The 21,440-nt window shown below is 37.4% G+C and overlaps 1 protein-coding gene across 1 annotated transcript in view; it reads right to left on the bottom strand.

The window, feature by feature from the left end:
- Positions 1 to 499: 499 nt before the first annotated feature.
- Positions 500 to 21,440, bottom strand: part of CPSF2 (cleavage and polyadenylation specific factor 2) — a 33,083-nt gene continuing 12,142 nt past the window's right edge. The window contains exons 8-17 of the mRNA XM_059373498.1: positions 20,130 to 20,245; positions 17,971 to 18,158; positions 16,812 to 17,102; positions 11,614 to 11,714; positions 10,126 to 10,326; positions 8,258 to 8,410; positions 6,447 to 6,672; positions 5,041 to 5,340; positions 3,514 to 3,648; positions 500 to 3,126 (exon numbers count right to left, since the gene is read on the bottom strand). Of these exons, the coding sequence (XP_059229481.1) occupies positions 3,034 to 3,126; positions 3,514 to 3,648; positions 5,041 to 5,340; positions 6,447 to 6,672; positions 8,258 to 8,410; positions 10,126 to 10,326; positions 11,614 to 11,714; positions 16,812 to 17,102; positions 17,971 to 18,158; positions 20,130 to 20,245 (1,804 nt within the window). The 3' untranslated portion in view covers positions 500 to 3,033. The remainder of the gene's footprint in view (positions 3,127 to 3,513; positions 3,649 to 5,040; positions 5,341 to 6,446; positions 6,673 to 8,257; positions 8,411 to 10,125; positions 10,327 to 11,613; positions 11,715 to 16,811; positions 17,103 to 17,970; positions 18,159 to 20,129; positions 20,246 to 21,440) is intronic.

Here is a 21,440-nt window from a genome sequence, read left to right on the forward strand (position 1 = left end):
AGCAATGGTTTCTAAGATATGACACCAACAGCACATGGAACCAAAAGAAAAAAGCATAAAGCATAATTCATCAAAATTAAAAACTTTTATGGTATAAAAGGACACAATCGAGACAGTGAAAAACAAAGAATGGGGAAAATGTTTGCAAATCACATATGTGATAAGGATTTAAGAATCCAAACTGTATTTAAAAACTACTAATTCAATAACAAAAAAAGAGAACTAAGAAATAGGCAGGAGAATCTGAACAGACCTTTCTCTAAAGACATGCAAATGACCAATAAGCACAGAATAGATGCTCAATATCATTAGTCATTAAGAAAATTCAAATGAAAACCTCTTCACACCCACTAGGATGATTAAAATAAAAAACAGAGGAAGTAACAAGTGTCGCAAAGGATGCAGAGAAACTGGAATCCTCGCATCCCGCTGGTGGGAATGTAAAATAGTATAGGCACTTTGGGAAGTAGTTTAGAAATAAAGTTTGGAAAACTGATAGTTTCTCAAAAGAGTCACCATATTTATTACCCAGCAATTCTACTTTTAGGTATAAACCTCCCAAAGCTAAAAACATATATCCACACAAAAAACTTCATAGGAATGTTCATGGCAGCATTGTTTCTAAGAGCCAAAAGGTGGAAGCAACCCAAATGTCCACAAACTGAAGAATGGATAAACAAGATGTGGTGTATCCACACAATGGAGTATTGTTCAACCGCATGAAGGATGCTGACACAGGCTGTAATATCAATCTTGGCAATACTATACAAAGCGAAAGAAGTCAGACACAAAAGGCCACATATTGTATGATTCCATTTTTATGAAATATTCAGAACAGGCAAATCCATACAGACAGAAAATAAACCGACGGTTGCCTGGGGCTGAAATGAAGGAAAAATGGGAAGTGACTGCTAATGGGTAAAGAGTTCCTTTTGGGGAGGATGAAAAAGTGCTGGAATTAGAGTGGTAAGGGTTGCACAACTCTACATATACTAAACCCAATGAATTATATACTTTAAAATAATGAACTTTATGGTATGTGAATTTCAATTTTTTTATAAAAAGCCCTCCTTAGAAAATTGATTTCCTCACTTCTATTTCAGACCACCTACTGGTTCATGAAAACAGAAACATTTGCAATGATACTTGACATTTATAATCCATTAAAACAAATACTATAATAAAATTTCTTTTTAACCAAATTATTTATACGTATCAGTTGATCGTCCACTTGTATTTAATTTGCCTCTAAACAAAATCTGAAAGTTCCTCTGAGTTCATGATTTATTTTTTGAATTTATATTTTTCTTAAGTGACTAAAGCTAAACAAATGTCTTCCTTTTGAAATTTTAGCAATTCTGTCATCAAGAAACAGGTCAAAGTATTGCTCTTGCAGTGACATTCACACAGCCATCTTCAAGGAGTACTTTGAAATTTAATTCCTTCTTCATAAGACAATAAAAAGGCTAAGTGAGCAACAATTTTTCAGTATCAGTATTGCAATATAATATGTATAACCAGATGCTTCAAGCCATGTAACAAATGCAGACTTTCTTTCCCCTAGAATATAAATAGGATTCCAGGCTTACTCTCTTCAGTAACAAGAATTGATGTGAAATTTTTTCAAAGCTCTCCAAAAAAAAAAAAAAAAAAAAGAAAATACTCTTTATCGTCACCTTCTGTAATGTTGTTTTGCATTCTGATTTTTGGTATCAGAAGACTGTAACTTTGTGTTAGCACTATAATCCATAATGAACTCTCCATCAGCTTTGAAATAAAATATTAATCCCAGTCTGATATCATTGGGTAGTACTATACTATACATAGATCCATAGAAGTTAAACAGGAATGATCCTTCTAAAGATGCTAAGTATGTGGAAGAGGGCTTAAATACTTAAGAAATAAAGATCAAGGACGGCCACAATCAAGCTACACATGAAAAAGCATCAGATGACAAGAGGGTAACATGATTTTCATTTTTAGGTTCAATGAAAATTGCATATGTTCAGTTTTTACTCTTAAACACAAGTGGCTTATCCTGTACCAGGGATGCCAGCCCCAAGAAAGACAGGAACACAGAAAGGATGACCTTAATCAACTTCAGTATTATTTTTGTATTTAGGTGTATAAAATCTATCCACTGCTTCAGTAACCTTAGGAGGGAGCAAGCCTAAGAGATGAAACATTTATATATTTTGATTAAATTATGCTATTACCTTATAAAACGATGTTCAACATCTGTTTCCTTAAAAACAGAGCACTGAGGGGTCTCTGATAAGTAACCTAGCTGAGAGCTAAAATGCATAGAGAATCCTTAAGACTGTAACATGGCAAGGAGTTCTTTTGTATTATGTGTATTCAAAGGGTGGTGGTGTAGTTCTAACTGAACAACACCTTGATAAAACAAAAAATGGGAGAAATAAAAATTGATCTCTGAATCAAACGTGCACCACCTTCCAGTAGACTGAATAGCTGGGAAATACAGGTAGGGTAAGGAGAAGACAACTGCTTATCAGAGTCCAAAGAACAGTTAGAACAACAAACTGTTTTTTGTTTTTTAAACACATAGGCCTCAAAAAACCGTTTCACCAGTTTTGTTTTGTTTTTTTTAATATAGCACATCTTTTCTAAATAATTCTCACTTTTCATTCCAGAAAATATAAGAAACCGTTTGCAAGAACTCACAATATGCAAACATGTTTCTCTAAGGCCATGAGCTGGTTTGCTAAGTTGCATTGTTTTATTCAAGTAAAAAGCCCTTCTAGAATAAGGGGTCTGTAGAGGAAACCAATCACCCTCAATTCTCTGGCCTGCACACTTGTTAGGATCTCTATCACTCTGAAAGCCAAAAGGTAGAATGCTCACTTGAACATTAGCAAAATGGACTGTATTTACACTTTTTTAAAAAAACTAATGCATGTTAAATTTTTCTGGCAATTCTTTTTGTATGTTACAAAACAAAAAAGGAAAAGCTTAGAATAAGAATGCTTTTTCTTAGAAAGGTCAAACAGATACTTCTTGACATCATGTCCTTTACACAATGGCATACTGTTCATATAAAAGGTCTCTTATCCTATAAAAATCTTGACAAAGGCAGCCTTCTAATCCAATGCGTCCAGTTTCCGTCTAGAAAGTAAAAGTAAAAAAAAAAAAAAAAAACTCTTTAGCACATTTCCTAATCATCAATATGCAGACATAATAAACAAGATATATTAACTGGGTTATTTGCTGATTGGTCTGGAATGGGTTGCTCTGCATAGAACACAGATAGAATATTCGAGTCATGAATCTAACATAGACATGTAAATGTCAGAATTCAAATAATAAAAATTTACAATAAAATTATACATCATTTCTTTGATAGTAACTTTTGTAAGCCTTCAAGGTCATCATTATGAATATAAATTATGGTCTCCAATTTGTGAAACTACCAGTCAAGAATTACAGAATTCAAAATGGCAATGCATCAGAAAGAAGTACTTGTTCAACTCATCCCTTATTAAAAACACTTACTCTACGGACTGCTACTTGGTTGTTGCAAACAAGTACACCTCCTACAAATTCAGCTTGAATCCCCTCCCGTAAAAGAACTTGCTTGAAGTCTGACAGTCTTGGTTCGTTCATAAAAACTGACTGATGTCCAGGAACCTTAGAAAAGGTTAAAGGGGAAAGAATCACTTCAGATAAAACAGCAGACACACAGCTGTACTGAATAAAGTGAAGTAACTAACACAGGATCTCTAAGATACTTTCTGTCATCCTCTGAAGACCTCTGACAGATCGTATGAAGGCTGCAAATCACACTCCAAGTTGTTATTCTGAATTTTACCTCCTTATTTAACATTACAAAGCCCTTCACATTTTCTGAATGTTTCCCAATCAATTTTTATTAGTCATGCCTCACAGAAACAGAGAGACATTTGCTGATGTGATGCTCTCCACTCACCCACTTGCTTGAGGGGGTCAAGGAGAGTGCCAGTAGGCAGAACTGAACCAAAAACTTGGTTTTCTAGATCCAACTCCTTCACTTGGTTCTGAGGGGAGTTCTTCCCTGATCCCACTTTCACCTTCCTTCCTCCCGGAGAGTGCATGCCAAAAGGTTTTAGAATCAGAAAAACAAGCGGCTCAACCTATTGCTGCTACTCGGAAATTGCCTTGAAGAGCACTAGCTTTAGCACACACAGAAAAAAAGATTCTTATTCCTCCCCCAATCTCAAGAGCAACACTAGAAGGGAATCCAGCGACACAGGCTGTCCCTCTACTCCTTCCTGCACAGAAAGCCTGGAGTCCCCTGACATGCACACACGACTCTGATGACACACTTTTAACACTGTTGTTGTAAGTTAATTACCAGAAATCTTTGCTAACTAGGGTATCTCCTGAGAACATGTAAATACTAAATTAAAAATTTATCTGTGCTTAATAAAAGATTTCTAACTATATCAAACCAAAAATGATTTCAGCTGAATTGACAACATACAAAAATGGAGGACAAGAGTTTCAGTCTTAGAAAACTATAAATCTTCTGACTGGAAGCAGGTATGTGATATAATCCTCACAATCAAAATTTAAAATCTGAAAAAATAAATTATGAAACAATAATGTATCTATAATATTTGTTAAACATTTCCTTTAAATTATCATTCCCTTGCCATCCAGGATATATACACATGCTTGTGTGTGCACACACAACCACATCTTAAGTAATCTTTTTCTAAAACTCCAAAATCAGCCTACACCAAACACATTATTTTTTTTTTTTTTAAGATTTTTATTTATTTATTTATTTGACAGACAAAGATCACAAGTAGGCAGAGAGGCAGGCAAGAGAGGGGGAAGCAGGCTCCCTTTCAAGCAGAGAGCCCAATTCGGGGCTCGATCCCAGGACCCTAGGATTATGACCCAAGCCAAAGGCAGAGGCTTTAACCCACTGAGCCACCCAGGTGCCCCCAAACACATATTTTAGAGTTAAAAATATAAAAGAAAAATCCAAAGGATGGCAAATGAAGGAAGAGACAGAAGCAGCATGTGCTTGTTTACCTCATTTGGGGGTAAGGGTTCCAAGGTCGGAATGATCTCACTCTCTTCACCTGTCTCTTTCTCATCATCCCCGAACAGACTCTTCATGGCCTTCTGTTGTGCTATAACGCTAGAATCCGAAGGAGCGTCCACTTGCATTTCTGAGTCCTCTCCATCATCCTTCAGTTCTCCTTCTTCTAAAATAACTCCTGTGTCCACTTTGGAAACTCTCATATCCAAGACACCATCTATCCAAGCTAATTCGGCATCTTTTGCCTTACAAAACTGAAGGGAGCTGACAAGTGAATCTTTCAATCTCACCTAGACATGATGCAAAAGGGAGGGAGAGATGAAACCCTGAGTATAAATTAACAACAAAATATAACCAGTTATTATTATTTGCTAATTCTGGTAATGCGTATTAAGATTCGAAAATCTTTCACTCGTCTGATCTTCACAGTGACTGGTAATGACCTAGTGACCTGTGAAATCATTAGGATCCCTGTCTACTTCCCAAAAGGTTCTTAATCCTTGGTTGCACCCTGGGATCACATGGCAATTTCTTAAATGACATGTTAATGCCAGGTTCTACCTTCAGTGACTCTAACACAAATGGTGAGACTAAATCCAGAGCACTGAGTCCCCCCACCACCCCTCAAGTTCCCCAGATGGTTCTCATGTGCAGCCAACATTGAGAACCACTGATAAGCCTCATCCTCTAGTGGTTGCTGCTCTTCAGGAGTACTGAATTACTTACTGTTTCCTTCATTACCATGAATTCACACATCCTTATTCTTGGAACGCCGCTTCCTCTTTTCTGCCCAGAATAACTTTGCTGCCTGGTGAATTCCAACCCATTTTTTCCAACCAAATCCAGACATCGTTCCTGCTTTAACTGACACCATCCCCCCAACCAGATAAAAATCTAACCTCTCCTCTGTGCTACTCCTATTTTTTATACCTGCCTCCATTTTTTTTTTCAATTAGGAATAGACCCTTGATATCAGTGAATTTTTATAAAACATGTGAATTCTTGAATACTCCCCATTCCCCTCTTGCATACCTCACCGTCACACTTCCACAAATGCTGTTCCCTCTGCCTGGAATACCCTTTCCCCTTCTCTATACCACCCTGAGGATCCATCTAAACATCTGTTAGGATTCAGCTTAGTCATCACTGCCTCTGGGAAATCTTTTGTAAACTTCCAAATCTGGGTCGGGGTCTCACAACATCCTGTACTTCCTCTATCAGAGGTAATAACAATGTGATAAATGATCTTTCCTTATTATAAGCCCCACTGACCATAAGATCTATTAAGTCAAGGGGACCATGTCTGTCTCACTCACCACTGAATTCCTAATATACCTGTCCTCATCTGCAACAAAAAGTCTTTGTTTCTGTGTGGCTCAAATGCCAGTGCACTTACCTGGTAGATGTGAGTTTCACTAGTGGCATCAACTGTTTCGTGTAGCTTTGGCATGTACACTTTAATATCTTTCCCACCGAATGCACGACAGCACTCTGCGAGATCCTGACTAGCCTCTGGTGGTCCATGGACAATGATCAGCTGTCGTGGTTTCATCTGATTAATAATCTTTTTAATGGAATCTCCATCAGAGCGTCCTTCATAATCTATGTAAGTAACCCTGGCTCTGTAATTAGACAGGATAATTCAAGCTTATTTTTCTATAAGTTAACTCCAAAACTAGGTTATTAATGGCTTTTATCCGGAAAGAAATGTATAGGATATATAAAATGAGGATTTTAGAAATACACATGTCACACTGTTGATATGTATTTGAATGGGATTATTCAGTAGCTCTTAGAAAAAAAAAACTCACTATATAAAGAAAAATAAAACTGGATCCTGATCTAATGTCACATGCAACAGCAGGCTGAATTGAAACCATAAAAGAGAAATGTAAATATTTACATTTAATAAGATAAAATGTATGAATTACGTTTGTGACTATGGACAAGGAGGGACTTCTTTATGTAATCACAAAAACATAACAGAAAATATTATTTCATTACATCAAAATTAAAGATATTTTTAAACAAAGTAGACCATGGACAACTCTTATAAACAAGTTAACAGACTGGGAGAGGATATTTGCATTGTCTGAAACCAACCAGGGCTAATATCCAAAATATACAATGAACCTCTGTAAGTAACAAAAAGGCAGCAACCTCTAGAGAAAAATGCACAAAAGCCAGGCACTTGGAATTCACAGAAAACAAAAAAGGTAAGAAGCATTTGAAGAAGATAAACTAATAACCACAGTAAGACAAATTTAAACAGTAGTGATACATTACTCTATACCTACCAGGCTGGAAAGCTTTAGAGTTAGATAATGCCAAATGCTGTTAGGGAAAGAGGGATGAAAAAAGCTTTCTGTTCCACTAGCAAAAATATAAACTGATACAGCCATTCAGGAGAGAATTTTCTGATACTGTTAATAGACATTATTTAGATAACAGCTATACCTCAAAATACATACTAAAGAATAGCACTAGACAAATAAACCACTGTGCTCTCTAATGACTTAAAAAAAATTCCAGAATGATGATTTACTGCTGTTACAACTGTAACAAACAAAAAAAAGGTTTATTTACTACTTCGGGTTATAGTAACATTTTTAAGACATTGGAGCCCTGGAGATGTTTAAGTCAAGGAGTATGCTTATGAAACACTTAGAAAAATGAAACTTGTGACCTGCGTAAGTTCACATGCTACCAGACTTAGTAAAAAGGCCAGAATGTGGGGTGCCTGGGTGGCTCAGTGGGTTAAAGACTGCCTTCAGCTCAGGTCATGGTCTCAGGGTCCTCAGATCGAGCCCTGCATCCAGCTCTCTGCTCAGCAGGGAGCCTGCTTCTCCCTCCACCCTCTCCCTGCCTCTCTGCCTACTCATTGTGATCTCTGTCAAATAAATAAATAAAATCTTAAAAAAAAAAAAAAAAGGCCAGAATGTTTCTTTGTATAAATACATAATTTAATGTTTAAACCCCACCTCACCACCCATTCAATCACACTGGAATTCAAATACCATTAATGAAAACAAAATGCCACCATACTTCACAGGTCTTTGCATAGAAAATGAAATTAAATTTTAAAAGTACAAACTTACTAGAGGATATTCAGAAATTTCCCTTTTGAAACAATGTAAATTATATAATTCAAGTTCTTAAAATTTTATCTTATAATCTAGTTTCAAAAATGCAACAAAAAGCACTTACTTTATTTCGATAGACTCTGTCGTAGAAATACACTTGGTAGGAACATCAGATAAATCCTGATCCATGGGTTCATCTCCGTTTGTCAAGCCAGATTCTAATTTGCTTTTCTCTTCTTCAGTCGCTTGAAGTTCTGGCACTAAGAAATCCTCTGGTCTAAATTATAAGTCTCTAATTAGAAGCAGTAACGAGCAAGCTAATAATATTATATAAATTTGTAAATAGTAGATGGCACAAGTTTCAGACGCCTCACGTATCTCAGATTTAAGTATACAACTTATGCAAAGCTAATGCAACTTTATAATATCAATTACCAAATGATATATTCTGTTCCTCCTGACCCCCGAGGAATGCTCTTTAAAACACACCATGGGGGCAAGTAAAGAGACCTACACCATTAGAAGATCTCTGTGGCTACCTTAAGTACTATTACAACGTGGCCCTGCATGTTTCAGTCATTCTTTCCCTCCATCTCTATAGTTTCTCTTGCCAATTCCCAGTTCTTATAAATCTTAGCTTCTGATTTCTGTAAGAGCCCCAGTTATCCCACCTGTGCCCAAAGAAAGCGTATGACTCCCCGTTGGCACATTACCATTAAGACTGAGATACAAAATCATGAGCTTCCTCAAAAGCCTTTACTTTCATTTCATGAGATGAATGAATGCATCTATCTCTCCATTTTTACTTCCAGTATGAGAGAGAGTTGTATGTTAAAAGTAAAAAAACAGGGTCACCTGGGTGGCTCAGTTGGTTGAACAAATGACTGTTGGTTTTGGGTCAGGTCATAATCTCGGGGTCATGAGATCAAGCCCAGTGTTGGACTCCCATGCTCAGCGCCAAGTCGGCTTGAGATCCTCTCTTTCCCTCTGCCCCTCACCACTCCCACACTCTCTCTCCCCTCTCTCTTTCTCTAAAATAAATGTCTTTTAAAAATTTTTTTAAAAAACTTAAAAATGTTCTCGCTTACCTCCCATAATTATCAACGCCCCACCCCCAAATCCACTCACTCTCCTCTCTCGGAATGCAGGCCTCTGTTATCCAACACCTAGATTGCTATGTAGTTTCTCAGATCCTGGAGTCCAACTTCTCCCTCTGTAATCCACATAATAGCAGTAGCAACCACTTAAAGTACATTTACTAGGAGTCACGAGTCACAGGTCAGATTCTGTGCTAAGGGCCTTAAAAACATAACCTCACTTAAATCTTACTCCCACTTTTCAGATAAGGAAATTGAAGCAAAAGAACACTTGTCCATATGCTAAACAGACTGGACACTAATTGAGTGGAATGGTAAATAAACTCACTAATGCTATTTAGATTGTTATTTTCTCTCTGCACTATTTTAGAGGACCAAGTAGTGCCCCCCTTTCCCTCTCTTAAATGGGGAAACAAAGTCTTGCTCATCTTTTTAAACTTTTCCCCTACCTAGGTAATAAAACTGCTACTTTGCCCTTAAAATTAATTCTTTAGATGTTCCCCAACCTATTTTTTTTTTATTTTATTTATTCATTTGGCAGAGAGAGACATCACAAGTAGGCAGAGGGGCAGGCAGAGAGAGAGGGAAGCAGGCTCCCCGCTGAGCAGAGAGCCCGATGCGGGGCTCAATCCCAGGACCCTGAGACTATGAGCTGAGCTGAAGGCAAAGGCTTAACCCACTGAGCCACCCAGGAGCCCTGCAACCTTTCTGTTTTATACTATACTTTCACACTATACAAGTCCTCTGTATCTTTCAAAGTGGGGTACTCAGAAACTATCAAAGTACACGATATGAGCAGAAAGTCCAAATTTATTGAGTTCTAATGAGACACTGAGTTATACACAAACTACACAGTCTAATCTGGAAAAAAGAAACAGTTATTTTGTTTACATACTTGATAATTTCTCCATATTCATCCCATTTAATTCTTTCTTCTGGGGCAGGAAACATAGGGTAAGACTTTTTAGCCTGTTTGAAGAAACTTCCTTTACGACTACCTTCACCTTTCATCATCAGGTCATGTTTAGTCTTGTGAGCCGATGGCTGATCAATGTCTTCCTCAACATCACTCTCATCACTGGAATCTATGTCTGCCCTAAGAAGATTGTAGAATAGATAAAGGTCATCAAGCCCCCACAAGATTTTGAATTAATATTTACAACATTAATTTTGAATTAATTCAATGATAATTTTATTGGATTGGTAATTTTGTAAAATAGCATTAACTGTCAGTTAATAAATACACATTAATACTAGCACTGAAAGTCTCGATGATACTCAAAAAAAATTCTAATAACACAACACACTAAGGCACATCATAATCAGTGAAGGAAAATGCATACACACACACATACTACAGAGGAACAAAGAAAACAGTGACAGCATTGTCTCAAACTGCCTGCCAGAAACAATGAAGTCTGTAAACTGCTAATCCATATTCCCAGTAAAAATATCATTCAAATATAAATATAATTTTTCCAGACTAAAAATAAACAAAAAAAAAACCAGAAAAATCTGATGGAGGATATTGCCTGCAGATACGCAGTTCATGAAACAAATATCAAAGGCATTTCTTCAGAGAAGAGAGGATGATACCATGTGGCAGTATGTCCACACAAGGGAGGAATGAGAATAAGAAATTAGAAGTATGTGTGCAATGTAAGTCATTTAAAAAAATTTCTTTAAAAAATAAAATTGATTTTCTTTTAAAGATTTTCTTTATTTATTTGACAGACAGAGATTACAAGTAGTCAGAGAGGCAGGCAGGGAGAGAGGAGTAAGCAGGCTCCCTGCAGAGCAGAGAGCTTGATGTGGGGCTCGATCCCAGGACCCTGAGACCATGACCTGAGCCGAAGGCAGAGGCTTTAACCCACTGAGCCACCCAGGCACCCCTAAAATTATTTTAAAAACAAAACAAAACAAAATTTGCACTAGAAGAACTTGGCATTCTAGCACCATTTAAAAATGTTCACAAAAATAATGAAGTCAACAGAAAATTTAAATACATATTTTTAATTTAAATTCAAGTTAGTTAACATACAGTGTATTATTAGGTTCAGAGTACAGTTTAGTGATTCATCAGTTGCATACAACACCCAAGGCTTGTCATGTTACTTGCCCTCCTGAATGCCCACCACCCAGTTACCCCATTACCCTTCCCATCTCCCCTTCAGTGACCTTCAGTTTGTTCCCTATAGTCAAGAGTCTCTTATGGTTTGTCTCCCTCTTTATCTTATTTTTCCTTCCCTTCCCCTATGTTCATCTGTTTTGTTTCTCAAAGAAAATTTAAATATTTTCAAATAAACTTTTGTATCTTAGAAATAAGTCCTTAAATTATATGTAATTTACATACAAGCTTCTAATCTGTCTGAAAATAACTCACTCTTTTGACTGCTCTAGTTTTTTCGCCGCTTCTTTCTTTAGTTTCTCTTTTTCTAAGTATTCTTCTAGTTCTTTCCCTTCAAGCTTCACACGTTTCCTCAACTGAAGAAAAACAGCAGACAGAAGGAAGCATCGTTATCAGGGGTTAGGTGGTGGGGTGTGAGATGTAACACATCTGTGAATTTACCATCTTAAATTTGAAATTATTCAAGTTCCCATTACATGCAATTACAGATCCTCCTTAGATTAAGACCAAAATTGAGCTGCCACATTTCTAGGCTGGGTTTAATTTAAACTGGTTAAAAATCACCAATCAGGAAAAGAAAATACAGATAAGTATTTTTATGATTTGGAGTAGGTGAGGCCTACGCAAGACATAAAACCCAAAAGCCACAAAGGAAAAGATGAATAAATATGGCAACATGAAAAAAAATACATCTCTTTGACATTTAAAAATCTCATAAAATTATAGGGAATGGAGAAAATTATCTGCAGCACTACTTGACTATCAGAGGCTCTTTTTTCCTAAGAGCTCTTCCCAATCAGTTAAGAAAAAGATGATCAACACGTCAAAAAAGGACAAATCCATATATAAGCAACTTACAAAATAAGAAAAACAAGTAACCAGTAGCTATGAAAAGATGTCTCATTTTGCCGGTTTTTGAAAAATGCAATTTTTTTGAAACATAATACCAGTAAGATTTTATTTATTTATTGGGGGGGGTGGACATGAGGAGGCGGAAAGGGAGAAGCAGAATCCCCACTGAGTAGGGAACCCTAACGTGGGGCTCAATCCCAGAACCCTGGGATCATGACCTGAACTAAAGGCAGAGACACTTAACCTAGTGAGCCACACAGGCACCCTGTAATACCATTGCAATATCTTTTAGATTGGCAATGCTAATTACTATATATCTATGGAAAAATTAGCATGAATATGGTAGAAGGTGATTTGCCATAAAAATGTGCCTGTAAATTTGACACTGCATTTCTACTTCTAGGAATTTATCCTACGGAAACAATCCCAAGTGTAAGGAAAAAAGTACAATTGCAGCTATGTTTGTAACAGTAAAAAAACAAGACTCAACTTTAAAATCCACCAACATGGGATGATTAAATCAGTAGATCTCTCCAACATTTTGATCTCAGGATTGCCTTACACTCTTAAATATTACTGAGAACCCCAGAGTTTTTGCGGTTTTTTTGTAGATTACATTTATTAATGTCTACCATATCAGAAATCAAGAATGAGAAAGTTTTAAAATAACTATCTGTTCACTAAAAAATAAAATCATTGCATAGTAACATTATCCTATCTTTGCAAAAGGTAACTATATTTTCTAAAGCAAAAAAAATATTGGAGAGCACGGCATTATTTTACATTTTTGCAAGTCTCACTTAACATCTAGCTCAATAGAAGACAGCTGGATCCTCACATCTGCTGAATTCAATCTCCTGCAATATGTTGTTTTGGTTAAAGCATATGAAGAAAATGCAGCCTCACACAGATGTATAATTGGAAAAGGGAAAAATATTTAAATAGCCTTTCCATGAATATTCCTTGGTATTACATCAAAACTCAAAAACTGGTGGTTTCTTAAAGATTAGTTGTAACGTGGAATCTGAAACCAACAACTTTTTATGCTGTTATATTAAAATTTACTCATTTCTCTTGCACTTTGAATGGCTCTTTTAGCTGAGCACTATTTTGTACCTACAGGCATTGGTTATTTGCAAAATACTAGTGCACCAAGTTACACAGATCTTACCAATGTTAACAATATTTTAAAAATCACATTTGCAAATATCACCACCAATCTCAATCAGCAAAGCCGCCTAAGTTTCAGTTGTCAATCTCACAGTGAGGGGCATCCCTTTTTAAAATTCTAATTTTCAACTTCGAAGTTTGAATTTTATCAGACTTAGGCAACCAATGCTATCAGTTGTTTTCCTTAGAGTGACAAACTCAACTTAACTCATCTTTGGGGGAGTATCTGCCGAATACCCGGTCTGAATAACCATGTCATTATTTCAAATAAAAATGGGTGTTCCAAGAAAAAAGTGGCCAGTTAACTCAATTACACATGTGGCTTTCCTCGAGGCAAACATCATGTGTTAGTAAACAACACAGGTGCTGTGTGCATACTGCCCATCCTGCCATCCAGATTATTTTTAAAAACCTTTTATTAAACAGATTTAATAAAATTAATAACTTTCACTGCTTCATTAAGAACATTCTTAAGTGAAATGGACCCTTCTGGAACTTCGTGTGCTGATGTAAGATGTGATGGCTGGGGCAGTGGCTGGTGGCACTGCTGGATTTACGCTGAGGTACCAGCACTTTTCCCACCACTGCTTTGACTTTGCAATGTTAAATGTAGGCACAGTGAAAAAGGCAAACAATATCTTCATATTCCTATCAGAAGTAGTTTTGACCTTTGGCGCTCCCTGAAAGGGTCTCAGGGACCCCCTCCCAGGGGCCCTCACACCATACCTTGGGAACCACTGGACTCAATAATCACTGTATATACACACACATGTGCAATTATAAAGTCACTAAAATGAGTTCGTTTATTTGAAAACACTTGAATGTTTATAATATAGCCATCTGTGCATGAGAAGTCAGGAGAGCGGTTTCCCTCGGAGAGGAAGGATCTGGAAGGGGATGTATGAGGTACTGCTGATATTCCTTGGTCTGGGTACAGACCAGACAGGTGTCTCTCACGCACACTTCCAGTATGTTACATGGCAATGGACACTGGAAAAAAATCTGTACTTTTTAGGCTACAGTAAATCTGTGGAAAGTGCTGCTATTGTCTGAGATGAGGAAGACTCAGAGAAGAGTTAAGTCTGGGACTAGGGAAAGAAGAAAGAGTACAGTGTTTTGCAGATGACCTTGTAGAGGGAAAAACTGATAGGTCATGGAGAGAGAAGGTATGATTATAGGAGAAACACCCCTATGAGGGGAAAAGGAAAAGAATCCTAAGTGTTAGTACTACTTATTAAAAAGTCAAAACCTAATGTTTCAAGTTATAGCTCCAAATGTTCTTTCCTATTTTTTTCAAAGTGAAACAGCTTTTATTTTTTATTTTTTGGAACAGCTTTTCATATTCTTTTTATTAATTCCTCAAATGGCCTATGTCTATCAACCTTAATTGAATTTCTAGTAATTATTATTTTCAAATTCAGTATTTTGCATCTGATGAAACTATTTCACAAGTATTTCAAAGAGCTCTTTTCATTTTTCTCTTAAAGATTTATTTATTTATTTTAGAGAAAGAGAGAGTGAATGTGTGCACGTGGTGTGGGGGCCAGAGGGAGAGGGAGAATTTCAAGCCTGCTGAGCACAGTAGTCTAACCTGGGACTCCACTCCATCACACAATCTCACAACCCTGAGATTATGACCTGGATCAAAGTCAAAAGCTGGCCGCTTAACTAGCTGAGACACCCAGGAGCCCCTGAGCTCTTTTAATGTTTAAAGAAAACTCCATGTTTCTAAGCTATTAAATAACCCAAATGACAGTTTTTACTTTGATATGTTTGCTCTGCGTCCTTCCTCAATAATTCTGTATTTATAGTGAAGATATAGGAGATTTCAGTTACTATTTCTGTGCTTTTCTTGAGTAGAGTTAAAGACTAAGGTATGCTTATCACTCAGCCTCTAACAAACAACATTCCTTAACATGTCTACTAGGAAGGAAAAATGAAAGAATCATCTACAACTGTGCCCAACTGTGGCAGTTATTAGCCCATTCAGTATCCACAACTATAGATTTCAGTTAATGATACTAGCTTTGGAAAACTGACAGATGTGCTGGTTGGTCATTAAGCAAAATGACCTTTTGGCATACCATTCACCTGGCTACTGTTTTGTGCTGGTTAACAAGAGCTAAAGCAGCAAATGCGGATACAGAAACAAGTTAGGCTAATTAGTGGGGAGAAGATATGGGGATTTTTGTCTGACTGCTTCTACTTCTTAGGTAAGTTCGAAACAAATTCATGTGCTATGGGTGAGGGCTGAGTTGAGTTGTGGGATATTTGAAGAGAAGGGGGGTATAAAGCTATCTAACTGGGGAGTAGGAAAAAAGAGTATCTTAGAGAATGCTGGACTGGTGCTGGGTACCCATCTGAGATGTGACATCGCAAATGTGAAGGGCAATCTGCCCACACAGTAGTGTGTTTAACGCCAGTAACATAAGGTTGCTTGGGTATAAGCACAGTTAAGCGAATGGTTTAACTAGGGTCAAAGCTTTGCCCGGTAAGTACAATAAACAGGAGGGTAATAGAGATAAAAGTGTTTGTAAGTAATGATGGACCATTGACTAGAAGCTGGAGCAATGATGGATAGTAGTAGAAGTGGCCAGGTTCACAAATTAAAAGTCCCAATGGAATCAAAGAATTGTTGGCATGGGGCTATCAGAGCAAGTCCAGGGCAAGATCAGAGTGGAATGCTTGAGGTGGAGATCTTCAGGGGTAACCCGGTAACAAGGTGAAGGGTATGATAACAAGAGTAGATGGTATGATTGTGGGAGGGATGGCTAAGGTGAAATGGAGGAAAAGATCATTAAGAAATAAGGTGTGAAGGGACTGAGAGAGCCGAGGACTTGGCCAGATCACACGTATGGATGCTAGAGTCATCAAGAATGCAGTCCTGAGTGAGTGCACAGGAAGACTGTGGACCAGAATTAAAGTCACCAATGAAGGACAGAGAACAACCAAGGCATCAGTAAATGTCACAAGGGGTCAGAGTATTGTCAAGTCTGATGGCACGACCTAGAAAGGGAAGAGAAATGCCTTGAAAGCAGAGAAAGGATCCCTGCCGCACCCAAAGTTCATGAAGCATGAAAGAGAAAAAGAGCGTCTACTTGAGAGACCTACAGGAAAAAGATCGTTGTTACGAAACAGCCAGATTTCAATTAGGGAAAGGATGTGAAAAGAAGTTTTCAAAGAGTGCTTGAAAATATAGGGTACCTGTGTGGCACCTTCTGGGCATGGTTCCACTGGATACCATGGAAGGGTTAAAGAATAAGGATTTCCAATTAAGAAGCTCAAATCTGTGCTATTCAAGGCTCTCTACTGTTACTCTGGTAAAAATCTGGGAACAATTTCAAGTTTCATTTTTGGTCACTGATTTCTATAAACATCATGCATGTGTCTCCCAAACACTTTTAAGATAAAGTCCACATACAAGCACTTACCTCTATTTCTGTAACTTTTTCGGAAGGGTTATCAATTAAGAAACGGGCTAAAGTCCCAGGAGTAGTTCTGTAAGTTAGAATGATTGAGTTTTTAGGGTCCTGACACCACTGAATGAAGAGATCCCTTGAAAATCCGCATTCCAGGTCAGGCTGGCTGGCGAGTACCACTTTGGGGCTAGGTACCCGAGCCAAGTCAGAAAGACCGTGACATAAAGAGAGATGGCGAAACTGAAATGGATTATTTCTTTTGTCTTCAAAACATCTCATCAATTTGTCACTCATCCATTCTACCTAATATAGGGGGAAAGGATGACCATAATTAGAAAATACTAGAATATAATTGCAATGTCTTCTTCAAGGTCTAAAAGTTCATGTTCTGTCTTCTTTTAAGTATTTACCACCAATAGTTCTTAAAACTTGTACCATTCTGATAAGCAGCTTATTTTCTGTTCTGTTCCCCCATTATATCCTTCTAACCCATAGCTCATCCCTAAAAATCCAATTCTGCATTTTATTTCAGTTACAAATCACCTTAACTCTTACTGAGAAAGCAGTGTTAAGTTTTAAATAAATATCTTACCCAAGATTGCTATTTCAAGGGAAAGAGCTTATTCAGAAAGAAGAGAAAAATGGATTCCAACATTTATATCCTATGAGGTAGCTTTCTACTTTTGTCCTCATTTTACAAATTGTGATACCAAGCGTTAGAGAAGCAACTTGACCAATCTGTAAGATGGGGACAAAAACAGAACCTACTTCATAGGGTCTAGAAGGACTAAATGAAATGTTCCATGTGAACACATAGAACAAGTGGTTCATTACCATTACCATCATCAACCTCTTTCACAGGGAAATAAAACCCAAAGAGCAACTAAATTGTTTTCTAGAAGTCCAATTTCTGTAGAAAACTTCTGTAATACAAATAACACCATGAAGGGCGCCTGGGTGGCTCAGTGGGTTAAGCCGCTGCCTTCAGCTCAGGTCATGATCTCAGGGTCCTGGGATCGAGTCCCGCATCGGGCTCTCTGCTCGGCAGGGAGCCTGCTTCCCTCCCTCTCTCTCTCTGCCTGCCTCTTCATCTACTTGTGATTTCTCTCTGTCAAATAAATAAATAAAATCTTTAAAAAAAAAAAAATAAAATAACACCATGAAAACAAACCTGGGACTTGGAAAACTCCACCACATTATAGCTGACATTATTCAGGAGTGCCAGCGAGTAGACACCCAGGCCCGCATCTTTAGTTCTCCAGATTTGATCAAGGAGTTGAGCAAGTTCCAAAACTCTGCCTGCAGTGTCCACTGCTATTAATACATTTCCATCACCTCGAAGTGTTTCCAGGACATTTGCTAGAAAACAAGAATGTAAAATCCATAGAGAACATAACAATACCTTGCTGCAAAATTAAAGACTTTATCTCCAGTATAAAGACTATAACTTATAAATAAGTGATTATTGGGCCAGGTACACAATTTTTAAAATTCCACTCAGGTTATTACAACTAGTTTTTATTCTGTGACTGTATCTTCATAGGAATGAAAGATAATGCCATTCATTCTCAATTTTTTTTCACTGAAAAAGCGTAAATCAGTGGTCCCCAGCCCTCTTCACCCACAGTACACATAAAAAATGACATTCTTATAGTATACTGTGGCCATTTAAAACTTTGTTATAAATGATTCCCAAATTTATACACCCAAATACACACATTCATACTCTCTACTTTATACATACACATTTTGTATGTTTGCATGCCTACACAATAAAATATAGATCCAATTCCCTCTTCCAACAAAAGTATCTTTATGAGTAGATATCCTCACTCTACATTAAAGTTGGCTTGGAAACATTTGGTAAAACCAAACTCTAGCAAAAACAAACAAAAAAATATACAAACTGATACCTTCTTAAAGTGAAAACAATATAGTACACAAATTCTGCCTTTTTTAAAAAAGATATTATTTATTTATTTGTCAGAGAGAGAACACGTGCACAAGAAGGGGGAGCAGCAGCCAGAGGGAGAAACAGGCTCCCCGCTGAGCAAGGAGCCCAACCTGGGACTCAATCCCAGAATGCTGGGATCATGACCTGAGCTGAAGGCAGATACTCAACTGACTGAGCCACCTAGGCACCCCACAAACTCTGCTTTTTAAGTAGACAGATGAAAGCAGTAGTTTCAAACACGTTTAAAGGTAGAATCTAGGGGCGCCTGGGTGGCTCAGTGAGTTAAAGCCTCTGCCTCCGGCTCAGGTCATGATCTCAGGATCCTGAGATCGAGCCCTCCCTTGGGCTCTCTGCTCAGCAGGCAGCCTGCCTCTCTGCCTACTTGTGATCTCTGTCAAATAAATAAAATCCTTAAAAAAAAAAAAAAAGTAGAATCTAATTTTCCTGTTGAAATCCTGTGTAGCTTATAAAAAAAAGAGTAAGAAGAAGGTAAAGCAGCTGGAGCCAAAGCAGAAGCAACGAGGGATGGCTTAGAGGCTCCTCTTTAAAACTGGGACTACTAGATTAGAGTGTTAAGACACCCAACATCAAAAATCAGTGAACTATTTGCACCCTCAGGTATCACCTTTGCTCATTCTTCTTTTAAAGTCTAAGTGTTTTGCTAATGGATTTTTTTTTTTTTAAGTATTTATTTAAGAGAGAGAGGGAATAAGAGAGTGAGCACCCAAGCAGGGGGAGCAGCAGGGGAGGGAGAGAGGGAGAAAGAGACTCCCTGCTGAGCAGAGAGCCCGATGTGGGGCTCGATCCCAGGACCCTGGGATCACGACCTAAGCTGAAGGCAAATGCTTAACCCACTGAGCCATCTAGGCACCCTTTTTTAACAGATTTCTATGAGCTCTTTCTATATTCTGGCATTCCCTAGACATATATCAGCGAATGCCAGATAGAGCTAGCTATGTGCTGAATGACAGGGAGAAATCAATCTCAACACATATCCCACAAAAGCTGAATTCAAATGAACTAAAGTCTCTTTTTCTACAAAATATGGTCACATAATATTTTTTCAAAAATATTAGAGTTAGGGGAGCCTGGCTGAGTTAGTTAAGCACCTGACTCTTGATTTTGAGTCAGGTCATGAACTCAGTGTCATGAGACTGGGTCCTGCAACAGGTTCCACACGAGGTGTGGAGTCTGCTTAAGATTCTCTCTCTCCCTGTACCCCTCCCCGACCTCTCCCTCTCTTTAAAAAAAAAAAAAAAAAAAAAAATTAGAGTTAATCAATCTCTCATGACAAGAAAAGTGTTAAACAAAATAGAAGAAACTGTAACTCATACCACCATGCCCCTCCACGGAGGATATTACTATGTAATACGTACTCAGAAGTTGCTCATCTCTCTGTTTTCTCCTAGGCTGCACATACGTGGCGTTAAAGGAATCTGTGATAAGCAGGGAGGGTCTGCTTAGCATTTCCAAGGAACATCCATTTAAATGACTATAATAAAGTTGAAGAAGAAGAATATTATATCATTTCAAATAAGCAACTGCTTATCTCACCCAAAAACATAAGCAACTTTCTTTTATAAGATTTTTCCTTCCCTAACTATAAAAGGACACGTGCTCATTAATAAGAAATCTAACACATTTTTTTAAAAAAAAGGAAAATTAAGATCTTCCAGAGTACCACCACTCAGAGAAATCGATGTATTTTGGTATATATCCTTCTAAGCACACAAATACACTTTTCTAGGCATATATATGTGAATATATTTTACAAAAATTGGTCTCATATATATGTCTCTATACTCAGTTCTACACCCTGGTTTTCTCCCATGATACTAAAACTGGTTTCTAAACCTATTTTTTAACAATTGTAAAAACCTCTGCCTAGGTTACTTTTTCTCATCATTATAAATAATCTCAAAGAACGTTTTTGCAAGAAGCTTCAATTGCATTTCTGACTGTTTCTTTAGGACACATTCCTAGAATTTACAATATACAATTTTGCTAAATGGCTTTCCAGAAAGATTTAATCTTTTTTAGAAAGCTCTCTCTTTTCCAGAAGGAATGAGCAATTTATTAAATATCTCCTAGATCCAGAAGGAATGAGCAATTTATTAAATATCTCCTAGAAGAATACTACCATTTAAAAATCATTTTAATGATATTTAATTTTAAAAGAATTATGGTTTAAATTTTTTTATTTTCATAACTTTTGTCCATCTTATAACTGGCATCTTTTTAATTGGTTAAAACCTAGTCTTACACATATAAGCCTTTAGGCAAAATGCTACAGATAATCTCCCTATTTTATTGTTCTTTAGTTTATTGTTTCAGATGTTTTAAATCTGTATATAATCAAATCTATCGGGGCGCCTGGGTGGCTCAGTGGGTTAAAGCCTCTGCCTTCGGCTCGGGTCATGATCCCAGGGTCCTGGGATCGAGCCCCACATCGGGCTCTCTGCTCGGCAGGGAGCCTGCTTCTCCGTCTCTCTCTCTGCCTGCCTCTCTCCCTACTTGTGATCTCTGTCCGTCAAATAAATAAATAAAATCTTAAAAAAAAAATAATAATCAAATCTATCAAAGTTTTCCTTTGTAACTTGGTCCACTGCCTTTATACTCAGAAAACCCTTTTTCATATTAAAGATTAGACTCACCTGTATTGTTTCATTTTCTATTTAACTCCAATC

The sequence above is a fragment of the Mustela nigripes genome, chromosome 13 (genome assembly GCF_022355385.1).
Source record: "Mustela nigripes isolate SB6536 chromosome 13, MUSNIG.SB6536, whole genome shotgun sequence".
Lineage (NCBI taxonomy): Eukaryota > Metazoa > Chordata > Mammalia > Carnivora > Mustelidae > Mustela > Mustela nigripes.